The following is a 16,055-nucleotide window of genomic DNA, read 5'->3' as shown; positions in this document are numbered from 1 at the left end:
CTCCATGTTTTGGTGCTGATGCGTTCATGTAACATGTAAGGGTGGCGCTGCCAATAAAGCACCTAAAAGCTGTCACAAAGAACCGGCAAAATTAATGATTATGAATATGTAAAATATAGCAGGAGACATTTTAATTGTTTACTAATAAACAAGTGTTTTCTGTGTCAGTGTCGGCTGCAAACATGAAGTTGACTCGCGATCTTCGCAGTAGTGAACGCGCCAGAAAGAAATGCACATTTCATACGAATTACATAAAAACAGTCTTTTTTTGAATTGTTCTGTTTAAAAGTAGACATTTCAAGCTTTCTATATATGTCTCAGGTCTGTGAGGCAAGTAGGCTACCTTATAGCCTACGCTGAGTTTCGGTTCATTTATGAGACGAGCTCCAGTTCACGCGCCGGTGCCTCCATGTCGTGATTATCTATTTTCGAATATATTTACTTCTTATTTATTAAATCCAGGCAATTGACCCTTCGCTAAGCCCCGCCCTCCTTAGTTACTGTTGCTACGCCTGTCAAGCTTTTGCGCCTGGCACGTCTATTACAGTATGTATGCACCGGTTTCAGACATTCCCAAGGAGATAATTAGTCATTTTTGGCGAACAGGTGAAAATCTGAGAGAGCAAAACAAAAGGGACTGCAGTATGCATTCGAGGGATATATCCACGACATAATATGCAAACGATTAGAGAATAATTTCATCAAAATTGAAGCTAAAGCCTAGATCGTTAGGTCCCAGCGCAAGCAGCAGCGCCTCATACGCTGACCATTCAAATGGGAAACACACAAATTGAGGAACAGCTATGTGCATGCACAGCAGGGTGAGTGAAATTTGAAAATCTAATATTTATAAATCAAACAGCTTATCCATAAGTATTGTGGAATAAACACAAGACATTAGCCTGACCACTTTGCAATGATAACATTCTCCCGCTTATATTTTTAGTGCGCCAGGCTACAGCTCACACGTCGTGGGTCACATAAGTGACTAACGTTACTGTTATGAACTGATTAAGTTTGCATACCAACCTTTTCCTTGGAGATCTCCGGCAAGCCCCCTGATGTTCCCTCCTTTTACTAACTACCTTTTACTTATACTAGAACTAACACCGGGAGAGTCGCGATCGGATTGGGGCCTACTAGTTTAGCCGTCGATTAACAAAATGCTGAAATATATTTTTAAGTAACGTTAAGTTATGTCAGTGAGCCTCCGTCTTGCCTTTAATCACACTGCTTGATCCACGAGCTGGACAATAACTTTATTCTAGAGCTGCTATAAAGCCAAAACACTTTACTTTTAATTTCCTATTATCAATGTAAAGCTGCTTTGGAACAATCTACATTGTTAAAAACGCTATATAAATAAAGATGACGCCCGGCATTTCTCCCCTTGGGTTTTAGGTTTCGGGAAGGGAACAAAATCCACCACCCCGTCCAAACTTTTAGGATACCGGGTATCAGATTTGCACAATCCATACGCATAACGCATGGGCATGTTTCCCTCGCTCGAAAGCTTGCCAGACCTCCCGCGCCTAGTTACGGTTGCTAAGCCACGATTGGCCAGTGGCGGTTTTCGGGCGTGGCTTAGCGAAGGGTCAATTGGTTGATGAAACATTGATTAAAATTAAGATACAATTAATACAAAACGAAATTAAATTTAAAGACAGGCTTTGTGCTTTCTGTTTGAGGTCTCTGTGAAAGTTTTAAAGCAGTCTTTTAGTGCCACTTTCAGAGCGCTCACGTCCGTAACGGAGAACTGTCCCGTCTGTAACATTGTTTTGTTTTTTTTGTGAAATACATTTCTAAATAAATGCGACTTATAGTCCAGTGCGACTTAGGCTATATATGTTTTTTCTTCTTCATGACGCATTTTTAGGCCTATAGTCCGGAAAATACGTTAAGTTATTTATTCTTTCTGTGCGGCCCGGTACCGGTCCGCGGCTCGGGGGTTGGGGACCCCTGCCTTAAAGTAGTTTGAATATAACTCTTGCTTCATTTAAAATATGTGGAAATATGAATATGCAAATTAGCCCGTCTCCACTCACTCAAGCTCCGAGATCCACTCAGTCAACTTTACTGTAGTAAACGCTGCGCAATGACAGGTGGAAATATTGGTTTAATTCAGCCATATATGTTTCAACCAGAAACCGATTCAGGAGAAGAAGAGGACAAGTAAATTACACAGGGTTGTCTACTAGTTAATGTGTTTTATGTATCACTTTCTACAACATCGAACACATAACAGTAATTGATATGATTAGCTTTTGCTTGACTACATTATCAAACAGCTAATAATGTGTTGCTAATGTTACACAAACCATGTTCCCATTCGCCATCTCAGAGTCAGACAGCTGCCTTCTAAAAAACAGCATCTTCAGAAACTCTTTGAACATAGAAAGTCAGTGGAGAAAAGCCCCGCCCCACATGTTGACGGGATTGGTTACATGTTTGTGATGGCAGGAAACAGGGGCGTGTCAAACCGCGTTTTTGGTTCACTGCAGTTTTTAAGGGGAAAATACTCAGCAATTAGTACTGAATTTGCACATGGTTTGTCTTAAAGCATACACATGTGGTGAAAACACCACATCTACATATAAAGTTGATTTTAAAAGTTTGGAAACTTTTAACAGATTTACGCATTTTAAAAATGCTTTCTTTACATCGAACAAGATCCCACTGGAGAATCCTTTCCTCTTGATCAAAGCCTGTTCAAAAACAAGTGCATTATCATGGTATCTTGTTCAAGCTAATCAAAAGAGCTTTTCTTAGTGCTGTGTTGAGCTAGTAAGCAGGTATTTAGCTTGTTAACGAAGGCTAACTGAACACACAAAGAAAAAGGAAATGTTTAATTTGACCATTTTTTAGCTTCTGTGGTATATGATATTTAATATTTAATTTAAAAGGCATTAACATTTTCATGATTATGACTAAATACAGGATAAAATTATTTTCTATCATTTCTAGCGAGACAGTGAATAAAGCACTTATAAAAGTTGTCTCAACCAATGGAACCACTTTGGGCTTCAATGGGAATAAGAGGCTAAGGCCTAATATGTCCTGTTTCGACATCCTGTTAACATCAATAGGAAATCCATTTATCAAAACATTTCATGGGATCTGTAAATTCACTGGCCTTAATTCTACATGTGCATAATTCTCCAGTTTTTATGAGTTTTAGTGAATAGCAGCTCTTGATATATTAAACAAAAATCAATAAGAAGAGAGCTGGACTGTATAGGAATTGATCAAGGTCAAACGTCAAACTCGCACAGATAATACATGCGTCTGTCACAGTAGGTGTCCCACCAGTCTCCATCATCTGAGGACATGGCTACACAGTTCTCTCGTTTCCCACCATCTGGCTGGCTTGACAGGAAGTGCTTCCTCCATTGGAAGTAAGTGACACGGGTTGTGTCCTCAAATAGGTAGAGGCCTTCGGAGCGCTGGTCGTTAATTCCAAGCCACACAGGCCAGTTTCCATGGAAAACTGATTTCACATATTCAGCCAAAGCTTCCTGCTCCTTGCGATCTCGTGGCATAGCCATGCGTCCTCCCCGCTCCTGGCACTTCTGGGATGCGTCTGCGTAGGTCTCATACACACGATATGCCAAAACGCATTTGTAACCCATTTTACGGCCTTTCTGACAGCCTGGAGCAACATAAATTGATTGAATCAGTAATTTTCTTTTTTTTTAATAAAGTACAGCACACAGACGTTAAGTTTATGAGCGTCAAGTGGAGTAATGCCATCAAGATTTGCTTATATGTATATATATATATATATATACAGTGCAATGCATAAGTGAATACACCCATGCTAAAGTTGACTAAAAAGAGGAATAAAAAATCATATTTTGGAAATTGAACTTAATGCCTTAATTTAAAAAATTAGGAAAAATCCAACCTTTAAGGACACCAATTTTCTTTGTGAATGAATAATGTATCGTAAATAAATAAATGTTCTTCCTTAAAATACATGGTGCATAAGTGAGTACACCCCTATGTTAAATTCCCATAGAGGCAGGCAGATTTTTATTTTTAAGTATTTTTATTTATTTTTTGTTTAGGATACTATGCATCCTGATAAAGTTCCCTTGGCCTTTGGAATTAAAATAGCCCCACATCATCACATAGCCTTCACCATACCTAGAGATTGGCATGGGGTACTTTCCATAAGATCATCTCTCAATGCAAATCAAACTAGCTATTAGGCTAACTGAAATAAAATCATGCCAATCTCTAGGTATGGTGAAGGCTATGTGATGATGTGGGGCTATTTTAATTCCAAAGGCCAAGGGAACTTTATCAGGATGCATAGTATCCTACAATTTAAAAAAAAAAAATACTTAAAAATAAAAATCTGCCTGCCTCTATGGGAATTTAACATAGGGGTGTACTCACTTATGCACCATGTATTTTAAGGAAGAACATTTATTTATTTACGATACATTATTCATTCACAAAGAAAATTGGTGTCCTTAAAGGTTGGATTTTTCCTAATTTTTTTAATTAAGGCATTAAGTTCAATTTCCAAAATATGATTTTTTATTCCTCTTTTTAGTCAACTTTAGCATGGGTGTATTCACTTATGCATTGCACTGTATATATACTTATACTTTAGGCCCCAATCAAGAGATCAGAACCAGTATTGGCAACGTGTGGTTTTCCTCTATAACATTCAGATCTGGGTTCGGGGCTGGCATTAGGAGTTTTGTGTTGGAAAGTTGTTGAAATAGGGACTTGAGCAGGGGTGTCCAAACTTGGTTCTGGAGGGCCACTGTCCTGCAGAGTTTAGCTCTCCAACTTGCCTCAACACACCTGCCTGGAGGTTTCTAGAATACCTAGTGAGACCTTGACTAGCAGGTTCAGGTGTGAAGCTGAACTCTGCTGGACTGTGGCCCTCCAGGAGGATCAGGATTAGACACCCCTGGACTACAGTTTAAGTAGGGGTTAAGATTTGACAGTTAAGCATAGGCTTGGGATTAGTGTTTAGGGTAGGAAATTAGGAATTGGGGTTAGGTCTGAAAACTGGATGACAGTATCGTGGGTAAAGTACAGAAATTATAATAGGAGACAAGGGTCAAGGTTTGAATTAGGAGTTGGAGTCAAAGTTTTAAGATTGGAAGTTCAGGGCTGGAGTTAGAGATAGGAGGCTAGGCTGCAGGGTTAGGGATGGTTCACACAGAACACGTTTTTGCTTTGAAAAACGCAAGACGCAAGCAGTGGAATGGGGAAAACCGCAAGGTCTTGTGACGCTTATTTTAACTTGAGCACCACGTTTTTAGAACGGAGTGTCATACACGAAACACTGCAAAAGACGCAAGACGCGAACGCAACGGTCAAACACATCCATCTAGCGCGTTTACATAGAAAAATAATGGAAAAGTTGCGCAGTGGAATGGAAAAACTCATTCTGTGTGAACGGCCCCTTAAGATTGGGTTAGGGCAGGGATGTCCAATCCTGCTCCAGGAGGGCTACCTTCCAGCAGAGTTTAGCTCTAGCCCAGGCAACTGTGTTAGAGCATAAAGCGGGGTGCACACTGCGCGATTTATAATAGTCCTTTACGATTGTTTCTTGTCAAAGTTGTATGAACATGATCCCCGATGTAATCCATGTCACACTGTAAGATCTCAGTTGTCATTAATGTCAGACTGTACAACAGTCAAGATGCGTTAAAAACGAACGCACACAAGAAAACTTGTCCGGAGTTTTACATCATCAATCAATTACGCATTCGGTGACTGAGCTGCGTTACACATGAGTCACCCTGCAGGACTGCGAGTCAAATCTTCTGACACTACCAGAATTTCGTCTGAGGGAAAATTTGATCGCAATGGTTAATCGGCGGACATGCTAAACTAATGATCAAAGACTTCAGATTTTAGTCTAGGATCAGAGGAATCTTTTAGGATTTGCACAATTTGTCTCAGACAACCAAATCGTGGCAAAAATCGCACTGTATGAACCCGGCTTAACTCTGCAAGAAAGTGGTCCTCCTGGAGCAGGATTGGACACTCCTGGGTTAGGTGAAGTGGTTAGAGATTATGGGTCAGAGTGAGAGATAGAAAAGTCATATTTCAGATTGGAAGTGGTTTTGTTAAAGAGGGCAGGAATAGGGTAAGATGAAAGGATAAAGTTCAGAATGTATAATTGAACCCACTGACCCTCTAGTCGTCCAATCTCTTTGCGGTTGTCCTTGCAGTAGGACGAGACCTGTTGAATGGCATCCTCAGTGTCACCTAGTCTATTGTCAAGACGTGAAACTCTTTCCAGCAGTTGTGTCACTTTAATATCCAATGTGTAATGTCCCACATTAAGCCTGTGGATGGCCTGATCCATCGCTGCCAGTCTAGACACTGCAGAAATGTATAAATAGACACGTTTGAATCAAGTCTTTCATTAGTCAGCTATGCAGCTGCATACCAGAGAATGAATAGGAATATTAAGAAACTTTTGGAGGAGGAAGGGGTTGATGGGAAGGTAGCTGATGATATAGTATGTCTGGATCCTTGGAGGGCCTTCAATAGCAGTTTTTTTCTTTTTTTTTAAGATATAATCTTACTAAGTTCATCAAATGACTACAATGAAATAACATGCTCACGTATCATTATATAATTCACATGCCCAGACTATGTAATACGACCACACTAACAAGCCTTTATTTGTGCAAGTCAAGACACGGGGTGCAAGTAATTTGCATATATATCCATTCCGTTGCATTAGTTTTGGCTTGATTTTCTGGTACTTCAGATGCAAGTGTGTAAGTGAAATGAGTGATTGGGTAACGCACATATGTAGTTGTAAGTGCTCTCCATGTCGGAGACGGCAGTGGTGGGTTCAGGTTCGATGATATCAGGAGTGTCCCCGCGCCCTCTAACCGTCTCCTCATTGAACTCTCTTGCCTGTTGAATTAAACGACAACAGAACCTCCATCAAAACCAGACTTAAAGAATATTCTGTACACAACTTTTACCAATATTTTTGCCCCGATTAATGGTCTGGAAGAGTCAAAACTTTTTGAGCTGATTTTAGAACACATTGTTTTTATTTGTCATGCGTCTCCTAGCAACAAGGCAGATGTTCCTGCGTGAGTTTCTGTTTGGAACAACTTGAAACTGTGGTAGTGTGTGATCCTCAGTTTTTCCTCTGTAACATCCTTACAAAGTCGGAAAGTTTCAAATCTGTTTAGATGTTAAAAGTTGTGTAGTGTATTCCAGCCTTTACCTGATACTGAATGCATTATCATGGGAAGGTACTTGAAATAATGTGATTGCAGATCGAGGATGATAGCAACCAGAAATTAATACTCATGACATTTGCCCCCAGCGTTGCATGCAATATGAATACAGAAGCAGGTATTGAATTAGCCTCATTCTAAAGCAACACAATAACCCTTAGTATAAAACCATAGTGTTGCAGTACCATGGTACAGTGATGGTATCATACGGTAATAGCATGGTACTTTGATGTATTCCAAGGTATTTACATTATACTCCAAGGCACTGGAAGGAATAGTATTGTATTAGCATCATGGTAGACATTTTCTCAGTGAAACTTAATACAAATTATTAATCAAGCTGCCACCATTAAACATGGTTGATTTCCCAGAAAGTAAAGGTAAACTCTTAACCTGAGTCAGATCAGCTGTTGTGACGGGCGATCTGGTGCTGCTGTCGGCAGAGTCGCAGGAGGACAGAGCGCTGAAGCCCACTACAGCCGCCAGAATCACGGTTGGAATCATCTCCACTTCAAATCACTTCACTTCATAAATCCCTTTCTTCTTTTCAGCCAGCTCTCTTGTCTTTTTGTATATATACAGACCCAGATGTCCAGCTCGTCTGATGTTCATTCAACAGCAACCTTCTCTCTGTTCACATTGCTTTCAACCTTCTCTTGCTTTCTCTCGCTCTCTAGTTCACCTCTTTACAGCTCTGTTTTGTTTTAGCCTCCTCCCTCTCTGCAGCTGTCGGACACTTTTCCTCCTCCTTTCACCTTATCTGAAAGTTTCCTTTTCTTTCTTTCTGTTTTCTTTCTTTCAGCTGCTTCATCCTGAGCGTATTATACCCAAACACATTCCTCCCACTTCTATTCTTTGTGCTAACATGGCAGTTTTACTGACTCAGCTGTCTCCCTCTTACATAAACATTTAACTAAACGTTTATTTTCTTCCCTAAGACTAAACTTCCTTACAAACACATTCGTCAGTGCTTTGTCCCTTGGGAACATGTTGTTCTGTTGAAGTCAACGGTGGCCGAATGACAGGAAAATGTCTCACGTCTCATAACCAGCTGAGTTCTGTCTCCACTCATGGAAGGAATTTGGGCTTCTCGTCCTCAAACAAGACACTTTCTTTCTCTCTTCCTCTTGAGGAGACTTTGGAAGGGAATAAGGATGTAAGAATGGAGTTTTGCCCAAAATAACCCAGTTCATTACGTAACTCTAACTAAACAAATCTCTCCCAGATGACTGTCTAGACATTTATACGGTACAAGGAACAGATCCAGAAACAGATAAACAGCTTAGATGTCTACCTTTAACAAATAACAATTAGAAAGAACTCTTTGAAACTATGGATATCTGTTGTTGTTAGACTGATCTAATCCACCTATAAACTAACTCAAAACTCTGTCAAGATTATTCGGATATACAAGTAGCCTGTCAGTAACCGAAACTATAATGAGCTAAACGTTACCCTTAAAAAAAATGTTGAAAGACTCTTGGAAAACCACAGGGCCACTTTACAGTCAGAAACTAATGAGGCCTTTTTCAGAATATGTGAAGCAATAACGTCAATCCCCCAAAATAAAAATTACTACCCAGGGAATAAAATTCTAATACGAGTATATTACGCACATCCAACAGTCATATTTTATTAAAATAAATAACACAGCGGACAGTGTGACCTCTTTAAATATTTGACAAACGGCAGAAAACTGTCATGGGATTTATGAGTAGAACTCCATCTATGCAGCAGTTGTTTTACATTAGCGCTGCACTGCCCCCTACCAACCAAGTGAAGAACGAGACAAGCAACATGAGAGTGTCATAATTTTATTGTAGTTATTTTGCATTACAGATATATGAATGCATAAACACTGGCTCCAGGCCACGTATTTCGTATTCAAGAGAAAACATCTCGCAACAAAGCTCCAAAAATTATATCTACCCTTGAAAACCTAGTTAGTTAAGCCCTGAATCATACGACAGGCAAGTATGTGCTTGATTTCACAAGTTGTTGCATTCGGAAAAACCAAGCGGTTTGAAATCATCAAACGCAAGTTATTATTAAACTGTCTACGTGTTTTTAGCTAGCTACCTGAATAATAGCACATTCAGTTTTAATGGTGCAGAAGGTGTACACTATCGCCCCCTTGAGTACTGGAGTTTGTTACCTCCACAGTATTGCAATGCATGTTAAATGTTGACTACGTTTGCGTACTTGTGTGGTGTATGTTTCGGGCCTAACAAAGAAAGGAGATTTTAACTATTGCTTTAAAGTTTTTAAGTCATCTCTGGTGTACTGGGCTACAGGAAAGAGACAAAGAAAGCATACAATGAAAGCAGCACGCATATAAAAAGTCTACAAAACAAGCAAGGCGCAAGTCATCTCAAAACCATGCTAGCGCTACGGTGTCTCGTTTAGGTCCTTATTAATCAATGTACAGTGAAGCATCTTAACACTAGTATCAAGGTCTAGATAAATATAGATACAAATTTATGGCAGTGACGGTGATGTGGCATTCACACTAGTGGTTTTAGAGTAGATCTGAATTTACGACCATAAGTAACATATCTTCTCTTCCGAACTTCTTAAACTCCGCACAAAGGAATTAAACTCGAGTCTAAAGAGGGGTTTTTGGGGTTCGGTGTATTGTAAAACACAGTATAATTCATGGTTGATGTGAATGCAATATAGAAATTGGCTGGTACTGATTAACTATTTTGTGCCAGTTTGGTAGTAACACCAAACAAAATCAAAACATTGTTCTGCAACTTTAAAGGGATAGTTCACCCAAAAATTCTGTCATTAATTACTCATCCTCATGTCGTTTCAAACCTGTTAGACCTTCGTTCATCTTCAGAACACAAATTAAGATATTTCTGATGAAATCCGAGAGCTTTCTGAATGGATTTCTGAACGGCTTTGGAACGACATGAGGGCGAGTAATTAATAACAGAAATTTCATTTTTGGCTGAACTATCCCTTTAAGATTTCAAACTTTGTTTCCTGGCTGCAATTATAAACAGCTTTTGGTGGTTCTAATGTTGATGGGGAAAATGTGTGCAAAACGTACCACAGTTCAGAACAACATAACAATGGGAAACCAAACCAACATAAACAAGGGTAGAAGATTCAAAATCCTACCCAATGTATCATAGCTCATGCATTCAGTAACTTCTAACCGGTGAGATGAGGTCAGATAAAGATCTGAATACAGTTGTAGAGATATTGATGCACTATAAATGAACTACTAAAGCATATGTATTTAAAAGGAAAGTGTTCTGTAGTGTAAGTGTTCATGGTGCTTGTAGGTCCTGTAATCTAGAATGGGTTCTTCAGGCATTACCAGTTATCCAAGAAATCAAATCCAGTCTTCAGGATATTGTTGCTTGTGTTGAACTGAAAAAAAAAAAAAAAGGAAAAAACAATTTATGGTTTATCAATGACTAATTGATTTACAAGTGTCAATATATATATATATATTTTTAAATATACATTTCAAAATGCATGTGCCAAGTTCTTAGACATGTACTTGTGTGTTCATGTTGGTTTCATATGGTTTTGAAAAACATTTACACCAATTACTCAGTTTAATTACTCAGAAAAGGGTGTAACCAAGTAAAAGTTAAACACTTTTCTCAAACCATAAATACATACTTTTAAATATATTTTTTCCAAGGTGCTTTTTAAGTATTGTTTTACAAATATTACATAATTCATAAGTATCATTAGGTTTTTGGCAGTTACACCACATATTTTACAACCTGAACCTACTAACTTTGTCATAAAAAGGTTATTCTAAGAGACTTATTGAGCTTGACACACAAGCTGTGTACCAATTCAGAGGCTGCATCCTTCGAAAGCTGCACTTGAAGGGCCGAATGTGTCACAGCGAAGCGACGAAGGTCATTGCAATTCGAAGGCTCCTTCAAATACAACCTACAAATCGGCCCCTTCTTTTCCTGGGCTGCGAAGGATAGAACAAGTGGATCCTTTGGAAATAGTCAATCCCAAGATTCATTGCATGCCGGTGATGACTGGATTTTCTCTTTAGAGAAAATACTGGATTACCCTTTTAATTGCAAGTATTTGGTTTCAACTTTCTTGAATATCTAACGACACAAAAGTAAAAAAAAAATAATAATAATAATAAAAAAATACTTTAAAGCAGTTCAAATGTTTACTTATTTTAACAATGCTCGGTTCAACCTTAGCGGACTTCAAAGATGTGGCTTTTTAAGTCCGTGTCCGGGGATCATGCCTATGTTCCCACAGCCCTATGTTCCCACAAATGGCCTACCCCTGACCCCACCCCTAAACCTACCCGTAACTGGGGTTTAGACAAATCGTAAAAAAAAAAAAATTTGAAATGTGGGAACATAGGGCCATGGGAACATAGGGCTGACCCCCGTGTCCGCAGCCTCTGAATTGGGATGTAATTTAAATCGATTAATTGCATCTAACATAAAAGTTTGTTTATATGTGTGTGTGTATGTATTAGGGGTGGAACATGTATTCGTATTGAACCGAAACGGTACGGGCGTCACACGGTTCGGTGCATAAATTTACACGGAGAATACACGGTATAAAAATAAATAAAACTCGCGTACAAATTAATGTAATGTAATGCGGAACTATTGTTAGATACGCAGGTTCTTTAGGGACACCTAATCTGTGGCCCCGTTTTAGCTCTGAAGCAGCTGCGATGTAAAGATTGCAATGCTGGTATATGTTGTGTGTGTGTGAGAGAGAGAGAGAGAGAGGCACGGGCGCAATCGAAAAGTCGCAAAGTGTTTACTTATATTTGTGTGTGTGTGTGTGTGGCGCAGGCGCGATCGAACAGTGGAAACATAAAAACACACTCCATCATTTTGTTTAGGCCTATACAGGACATCATTCAAACTGCAAAGTGTTTAAGTTACTGTTAATTAAAATTAAGGAAAACAAATATATTAATCTGAAATGTAGCAAATTAATTTTCAATTCATTCAGGTACAATTACCAAACATATATCAAGGTCTTTTTGTCTTAATTAATAAACTAATTATATAACACTATCGTCAGTGCACTACAAATAAACTGGTTCTATACCTTTACTTTATTAATAAAACTTATTTAAAAAATACAAGGCTTATGACATTTATTTTCCTTTGGTGGTACAGCCTGAGACATGCACAAGCCTTCTGCATTTTTGTTTTGCTTTTCCCTCCATTGTATCGAACCGTGATGTCTGAACCGAGGTATGAACCGAACCGTGACTTCTGTGTACCGTTCCACCCCTAATATATATATATATATATATATATATATATATATATATATATATACACATACACACACACACACATATATAAACAAACTTTTATGTTAGATGCAATTAATCGCAATTACTCGCTTTGACAGCATAAGAGGTGTAAGTTGTTAAAATATTTAACATTTTCATAAGAAATAATTATAAGAGATTCTACCAAACTAATTAAGGATTTCTTTTTGAGAACGTCATTCATTTTTAAAAGGTAGAGTCCAAGTTTTCCCAAATTTCATTGCATTTTTTTCACAAATTCCATGTTTTAGATTTAATTTGTTCTGGATTCCATTTCTAATGGTTGAATTAAATTTTTAATAATCAAATAGGATGACTAATCAATTTAATTCATACAATTTTAATAATTTATATATTGTTTTTGTTCCCCTGAAAATCTGTCTCATCTTTTTTAAATGTTTCTGGATTCTTTGTTTTATGATTTAACACAAACGTATTGTTAAAAACAGTAATCAGTAACAGTAATCAAATGAATTCATAAAGCTTTAACAATTTAAAGGTGACCATTCAGTCGTAGATTGGAGCCCTGTAACTACAGTAAGTCAACCTTTCATCAAAGTTATACAAGAATTTTTAACAATACCCGTTCTTGTCTTAGGACAACTTTGATTAACTTTTTTGCTCCACTTCAAATGTTGACTACTGTATATGAGATGAGGGTCTAACCTGTGCGAATGTAGGACTGGCGGCGGGCGAGGCTTGATCTTTGACTGTGCTGTTGGACTGAGAGGAAGACCTGGTGACCAGACCAGGACTGAACACATCATCCGTAGTGCTGCTTACAGAAGGAAGGGTGCTCTGGGCCCTCTCCCACCCTTCCTGCGACGAGGACCCGGGGGCCGGAGGTGTTGGGGTCACGCTGATCGCCACAGGGGTCACGCTGATGGGGACGGGCGGAGGAGGAGCGTGAGGTTTGGGGGCTCTCTGTTTAACCGGCCGCGGGGCGGGTGCTTCCTCCGACTCCCTCGGCCCAGACTCGGGCCTCAGGTACGAGGGCAAAGGCTTCTCGCCTTTCTCCAGAGACTTGATCTGGCTGGGCGTCAGAGACTGAAACTCAGCCTTCTCGCCTTCTAACCTGGAGCGCTCAGCGCTGATCTTCCAGAAGGAGGACTCGTCGTTGCTGGGCAGTTTGGCACTCTGAGAGGTCTTGGGTTTGGATTCGTTCACGGAGGAGGGAATGGCTGGTTCTGTTGCGCCGGAGATCACGCTGAATTCCATCTGACTCTGTTAGGAAGGGAAGGGCTGAATCACATTTGTTTGCACTTTGCTAGCAAATTGAGAATGTATTTTTAGCAGAGGTGGCCTACTTGCCTTGGTCTCCCAAGAGAAGGGAGCCGAGTGCTCATCTTGCCAAGTTAAGTCCTTGAAACAGGGGAGACAGAGATTTTAACATGCCGTAAGATGCAACATCACTTGTTTAATGTCATTTTTGCTTCTGTTCTGAATAGAGATAAAAAAAAAATTTTATTAAGAATTTTATTGTACACAATAAAAAAAATGCAAGTCTAACCCAAAATCTAATACATAATTGACAGATTTGTTATATTTGATAGAGTAGAAAGTTTAATCTACATAAATAGTGAATTTACTTTAATGTTACATATAATTGGTACAGACAGTAAACATTTTAATATATAGAATTTTAAGAGATGTTCAGTGAACATTTATAGAAATGTGACATTTATTTAGTTGACACGTCTAAGATTAGTTTAGAAGCCAGTTTAACTGCATCACTCAACCTAATACATAATTTATTGATGTGGCACAGATTTGTTTAATAAATCGTTGATAGAAACTTAATAAAAAGTTTAATTTATATAAGTTTAATACAATTTTGAATTTATCAATATTTGTTAGACATATTTAGTAACCAGAAATAAAGAAATTGGACATTTAGGCTATATATTTGTATATATTTGTCTTAGATTTGTTTAGTAGCCGGTTTAACTGTACTATATATAAAAATAAAAATAAATCGTAAAGAGTATTACAGATATCTGGGCTCGAGTTTCTTAAGAGACATTTTATTATAGATTTTATGGCAAAGATTTGTTTAGTAATTAAATTATTTGAAATCTCATAAATTTTTGTGAATTAATCGGTTTAGTAATTCAATTATTGAAAATCTCGCAAATTTCAGTGAATTAGCCTAATCCGTTTACTTAGCAGATATGTGTCAAATATCTATACATTAAGCTTAATGTATAGCTATTTGACACTTATCTGCTAATTACACAGATTAATTCACTGAAATATGCGAGATTTTAAACAAAGTTATTGAAAGTTGACAGAGATTTGTTTAATACACTTAACCCTGAAAATCCTGAGGGTTTTGTCTAGTAAACTTTAATTTATAATACACAAGTTTAGTAAACAACTTACCTTAAATGGAACTTTTGATTTAAGTTGACAATGAATATATATTTTGCTTACAATTTTTTAGAAGATGGTTTAAAATATTTGTTTACTAGTAAACAATCTAATTTAGACTTAACTTATATAGATTTTTAGCTCAGAGATAAGGTCTTGTGAGCAGGCATATTTTTGTAAAGATAAAGAAAATCAATTATTGTCATGAATAATACAAGATAAGCAAGTAAAAACATTAATTAACAGCGGACAGTCTGTTTTAAGGTTTGTTTTTAGTATAATATAATTAATTGTTAGGGATTGACCAGCCTTAAATGACTAACGTTAGAGCAAGTCAACACTGGACCGACAATAAGCGCTCTAACTTAACACGTCAATACAAAACACAAGCACCTCTTCTCCGAAGTGTACGGTCTTCTGCCCGGTCTGGATGAGGAGTTTCGGGTAGCAGATCACCTCGTCTCGGTCCACCCGGTGCATGGCGTACCGAGCCCGGATCCGCGGGTCCATCATCCCGTTGTCTATCGCCGTGTCCTGTTCGACCGGGCTCATCTGATCCCAATCCGAACCGAACCTCTCCTTTATCTTCTCCCTCTCCTGCATAATCTTACGGGCCATGGAGTTGATGGAGGAGAAGTACTCCATCTTTTTGGCCTCCGTGACGTGCGGAAGATCCGCCACAGCTCCTGCCATCGCCGCGGCCGCCATTTCCTCAACAGCCGGACTAACGACGCTGACGTACACAAAAGACTTTTAGTTTAGTTTATCCCAAATAACTCTTTTGTTAGATTAAAATGCATCTTTAAAATGTTACATTTGGGTTTAACGTAACTTTTTGGACATAGGCAAGCAACAACAAATAAACAAATTGACTTTTCCATTACCTTTCCAGTCGTTTATAATTTCTGAATAAGAGTTTTAATAGATATTCAATAGATATTAAACTCACCAGTAGTAACTTGATTCAACGTTGCTTAATTAAATATTCCAGTCTAGATATTTGCATAAAATAAAAAAAAAACCTGATATTACCGAACCCTGTAAACAAACAAGTATATTGTATTACATTTAAAAACGACATTTAGTGTAATGTTGTATTGTTTTACTATTTAATTAAAATAGCATATTTGTTGTCATTA

The 16,055-nt window shown here is 38.2% G+C and overlaps 2 protein-coding genes across 2 annotated transcripts; both read right to left on the bottom strand.

The window, feature by feature from the left end:
* Positions 1–1,789: 1,789 nt before the first annotated feature.
* On the bottom strand, positions 1,790–8,207 carry clec11a (C-type lectin domain containing 11A). Its single transcript, XM_084433100.1, has 4 exons — positions 7,632–8,207; positions 6,792–6,903; positions 6,166–6,357; positions 1,790–3,649 (listed from the first exon to the last, which is right to left on the bottom strand). Exons 1-4 carry the CDS (start codon positions 7,740–7,742, stop codon positions 3,252–3,254), a joined length of 813 nt encoding a protein of 270 aa, XP_084289226.1. The 5' UTR covers positions 7,743–8,207; the 3' UTR covers positions 1,790–3,251.
* Positions 8,208–9,039: 832 nt separating this feature from the next.
* cUnh1orf198 (chromosome Un C1orf198 homolog) lies at positions 9,040–15,649 on the bottom strand. The gene is made up of 4 exons (XM_084433094.1): positions 15,310–15,649; positions 13,858–13,908; positions 13,213–13,770; positions 9,040–10,622 (listed from the first exon to the last, which is right to left on the bottom strand). Exons 1-4 carry the CDS (start codon positions 15,622–15,624, stop codon positions 10,566–10,568), a joined length of 981 nt encoding a protein of 326 aa, XP_084289220.1. The 5' UTR covers positions 15,625–15,649; the 3' UTR covers positions 9,040–10,565.
* Positions 15,650–16,055: the final 406 nt, after the last annotated feature.

This window comes from Rutilus rutilus (genome assembly GCF_951802725.1).
Source record: "Rutilus rutilus genome assembly, chromosome: 15".
NCBI classification, from domain to species: domain Eukaryota; kingdom Metazoa; phylum Chordata; class Actinopteri; order Cypriniformes; family Leuciscidae; genus Rutilus; species Rutilus rutilus.
Note: the sequence above shows the minus strand (reverse complement) of the source record. Positions and strands in the feature narration are given on the sequence as shown.

Bases quoted from the DNA above. Each gene is read 5' to 3' on its own strand.
- clec11a (XM_084433100.1), bottom strand. From the start codon at position 7,742: ATGATTCCAACCGTGATTCTGGCGGCTGTAGTGGGCTTCAGCGCTCTG. The intron at 6,904-7,631 runs GTTAAGAGTTTA...TTAATTCAACAG, and splicing joins CAACAGCTGATCTGACTCAG to GCAAGAGAGTTCAATGAGGA. The intron at 3,650-6,165 runs GTCAGTGGGTTC...ATGTTGCTCCAG, and splicing joins AGAGATTGGACGACTAGAGG to GCTGTCAGAAAGGCCGTAAA.
- cUnh1orf198 (XM_084433094.1), bottom strand. From the start codon at position 15,624: ATGGCGGCCGCGGCGATGGCAGGAGCTGTGGCGGATCTTCCGCACGTC. The intron at 13,771-13,857 runs GCAAGTAGGCCA...CCTTCCTAACAG, and splicing joins CCTTCTCTTGGGAGACCAAG to AGTCAGATGGAATTCAGCGT. The intron at 10,623-13,212 runs GTTAGACCCTCA...TTTTTTTTTCAG, and splicing joins CCAGTCCTACATTCGCACAG to TTCAACACAAGCAACAATAT.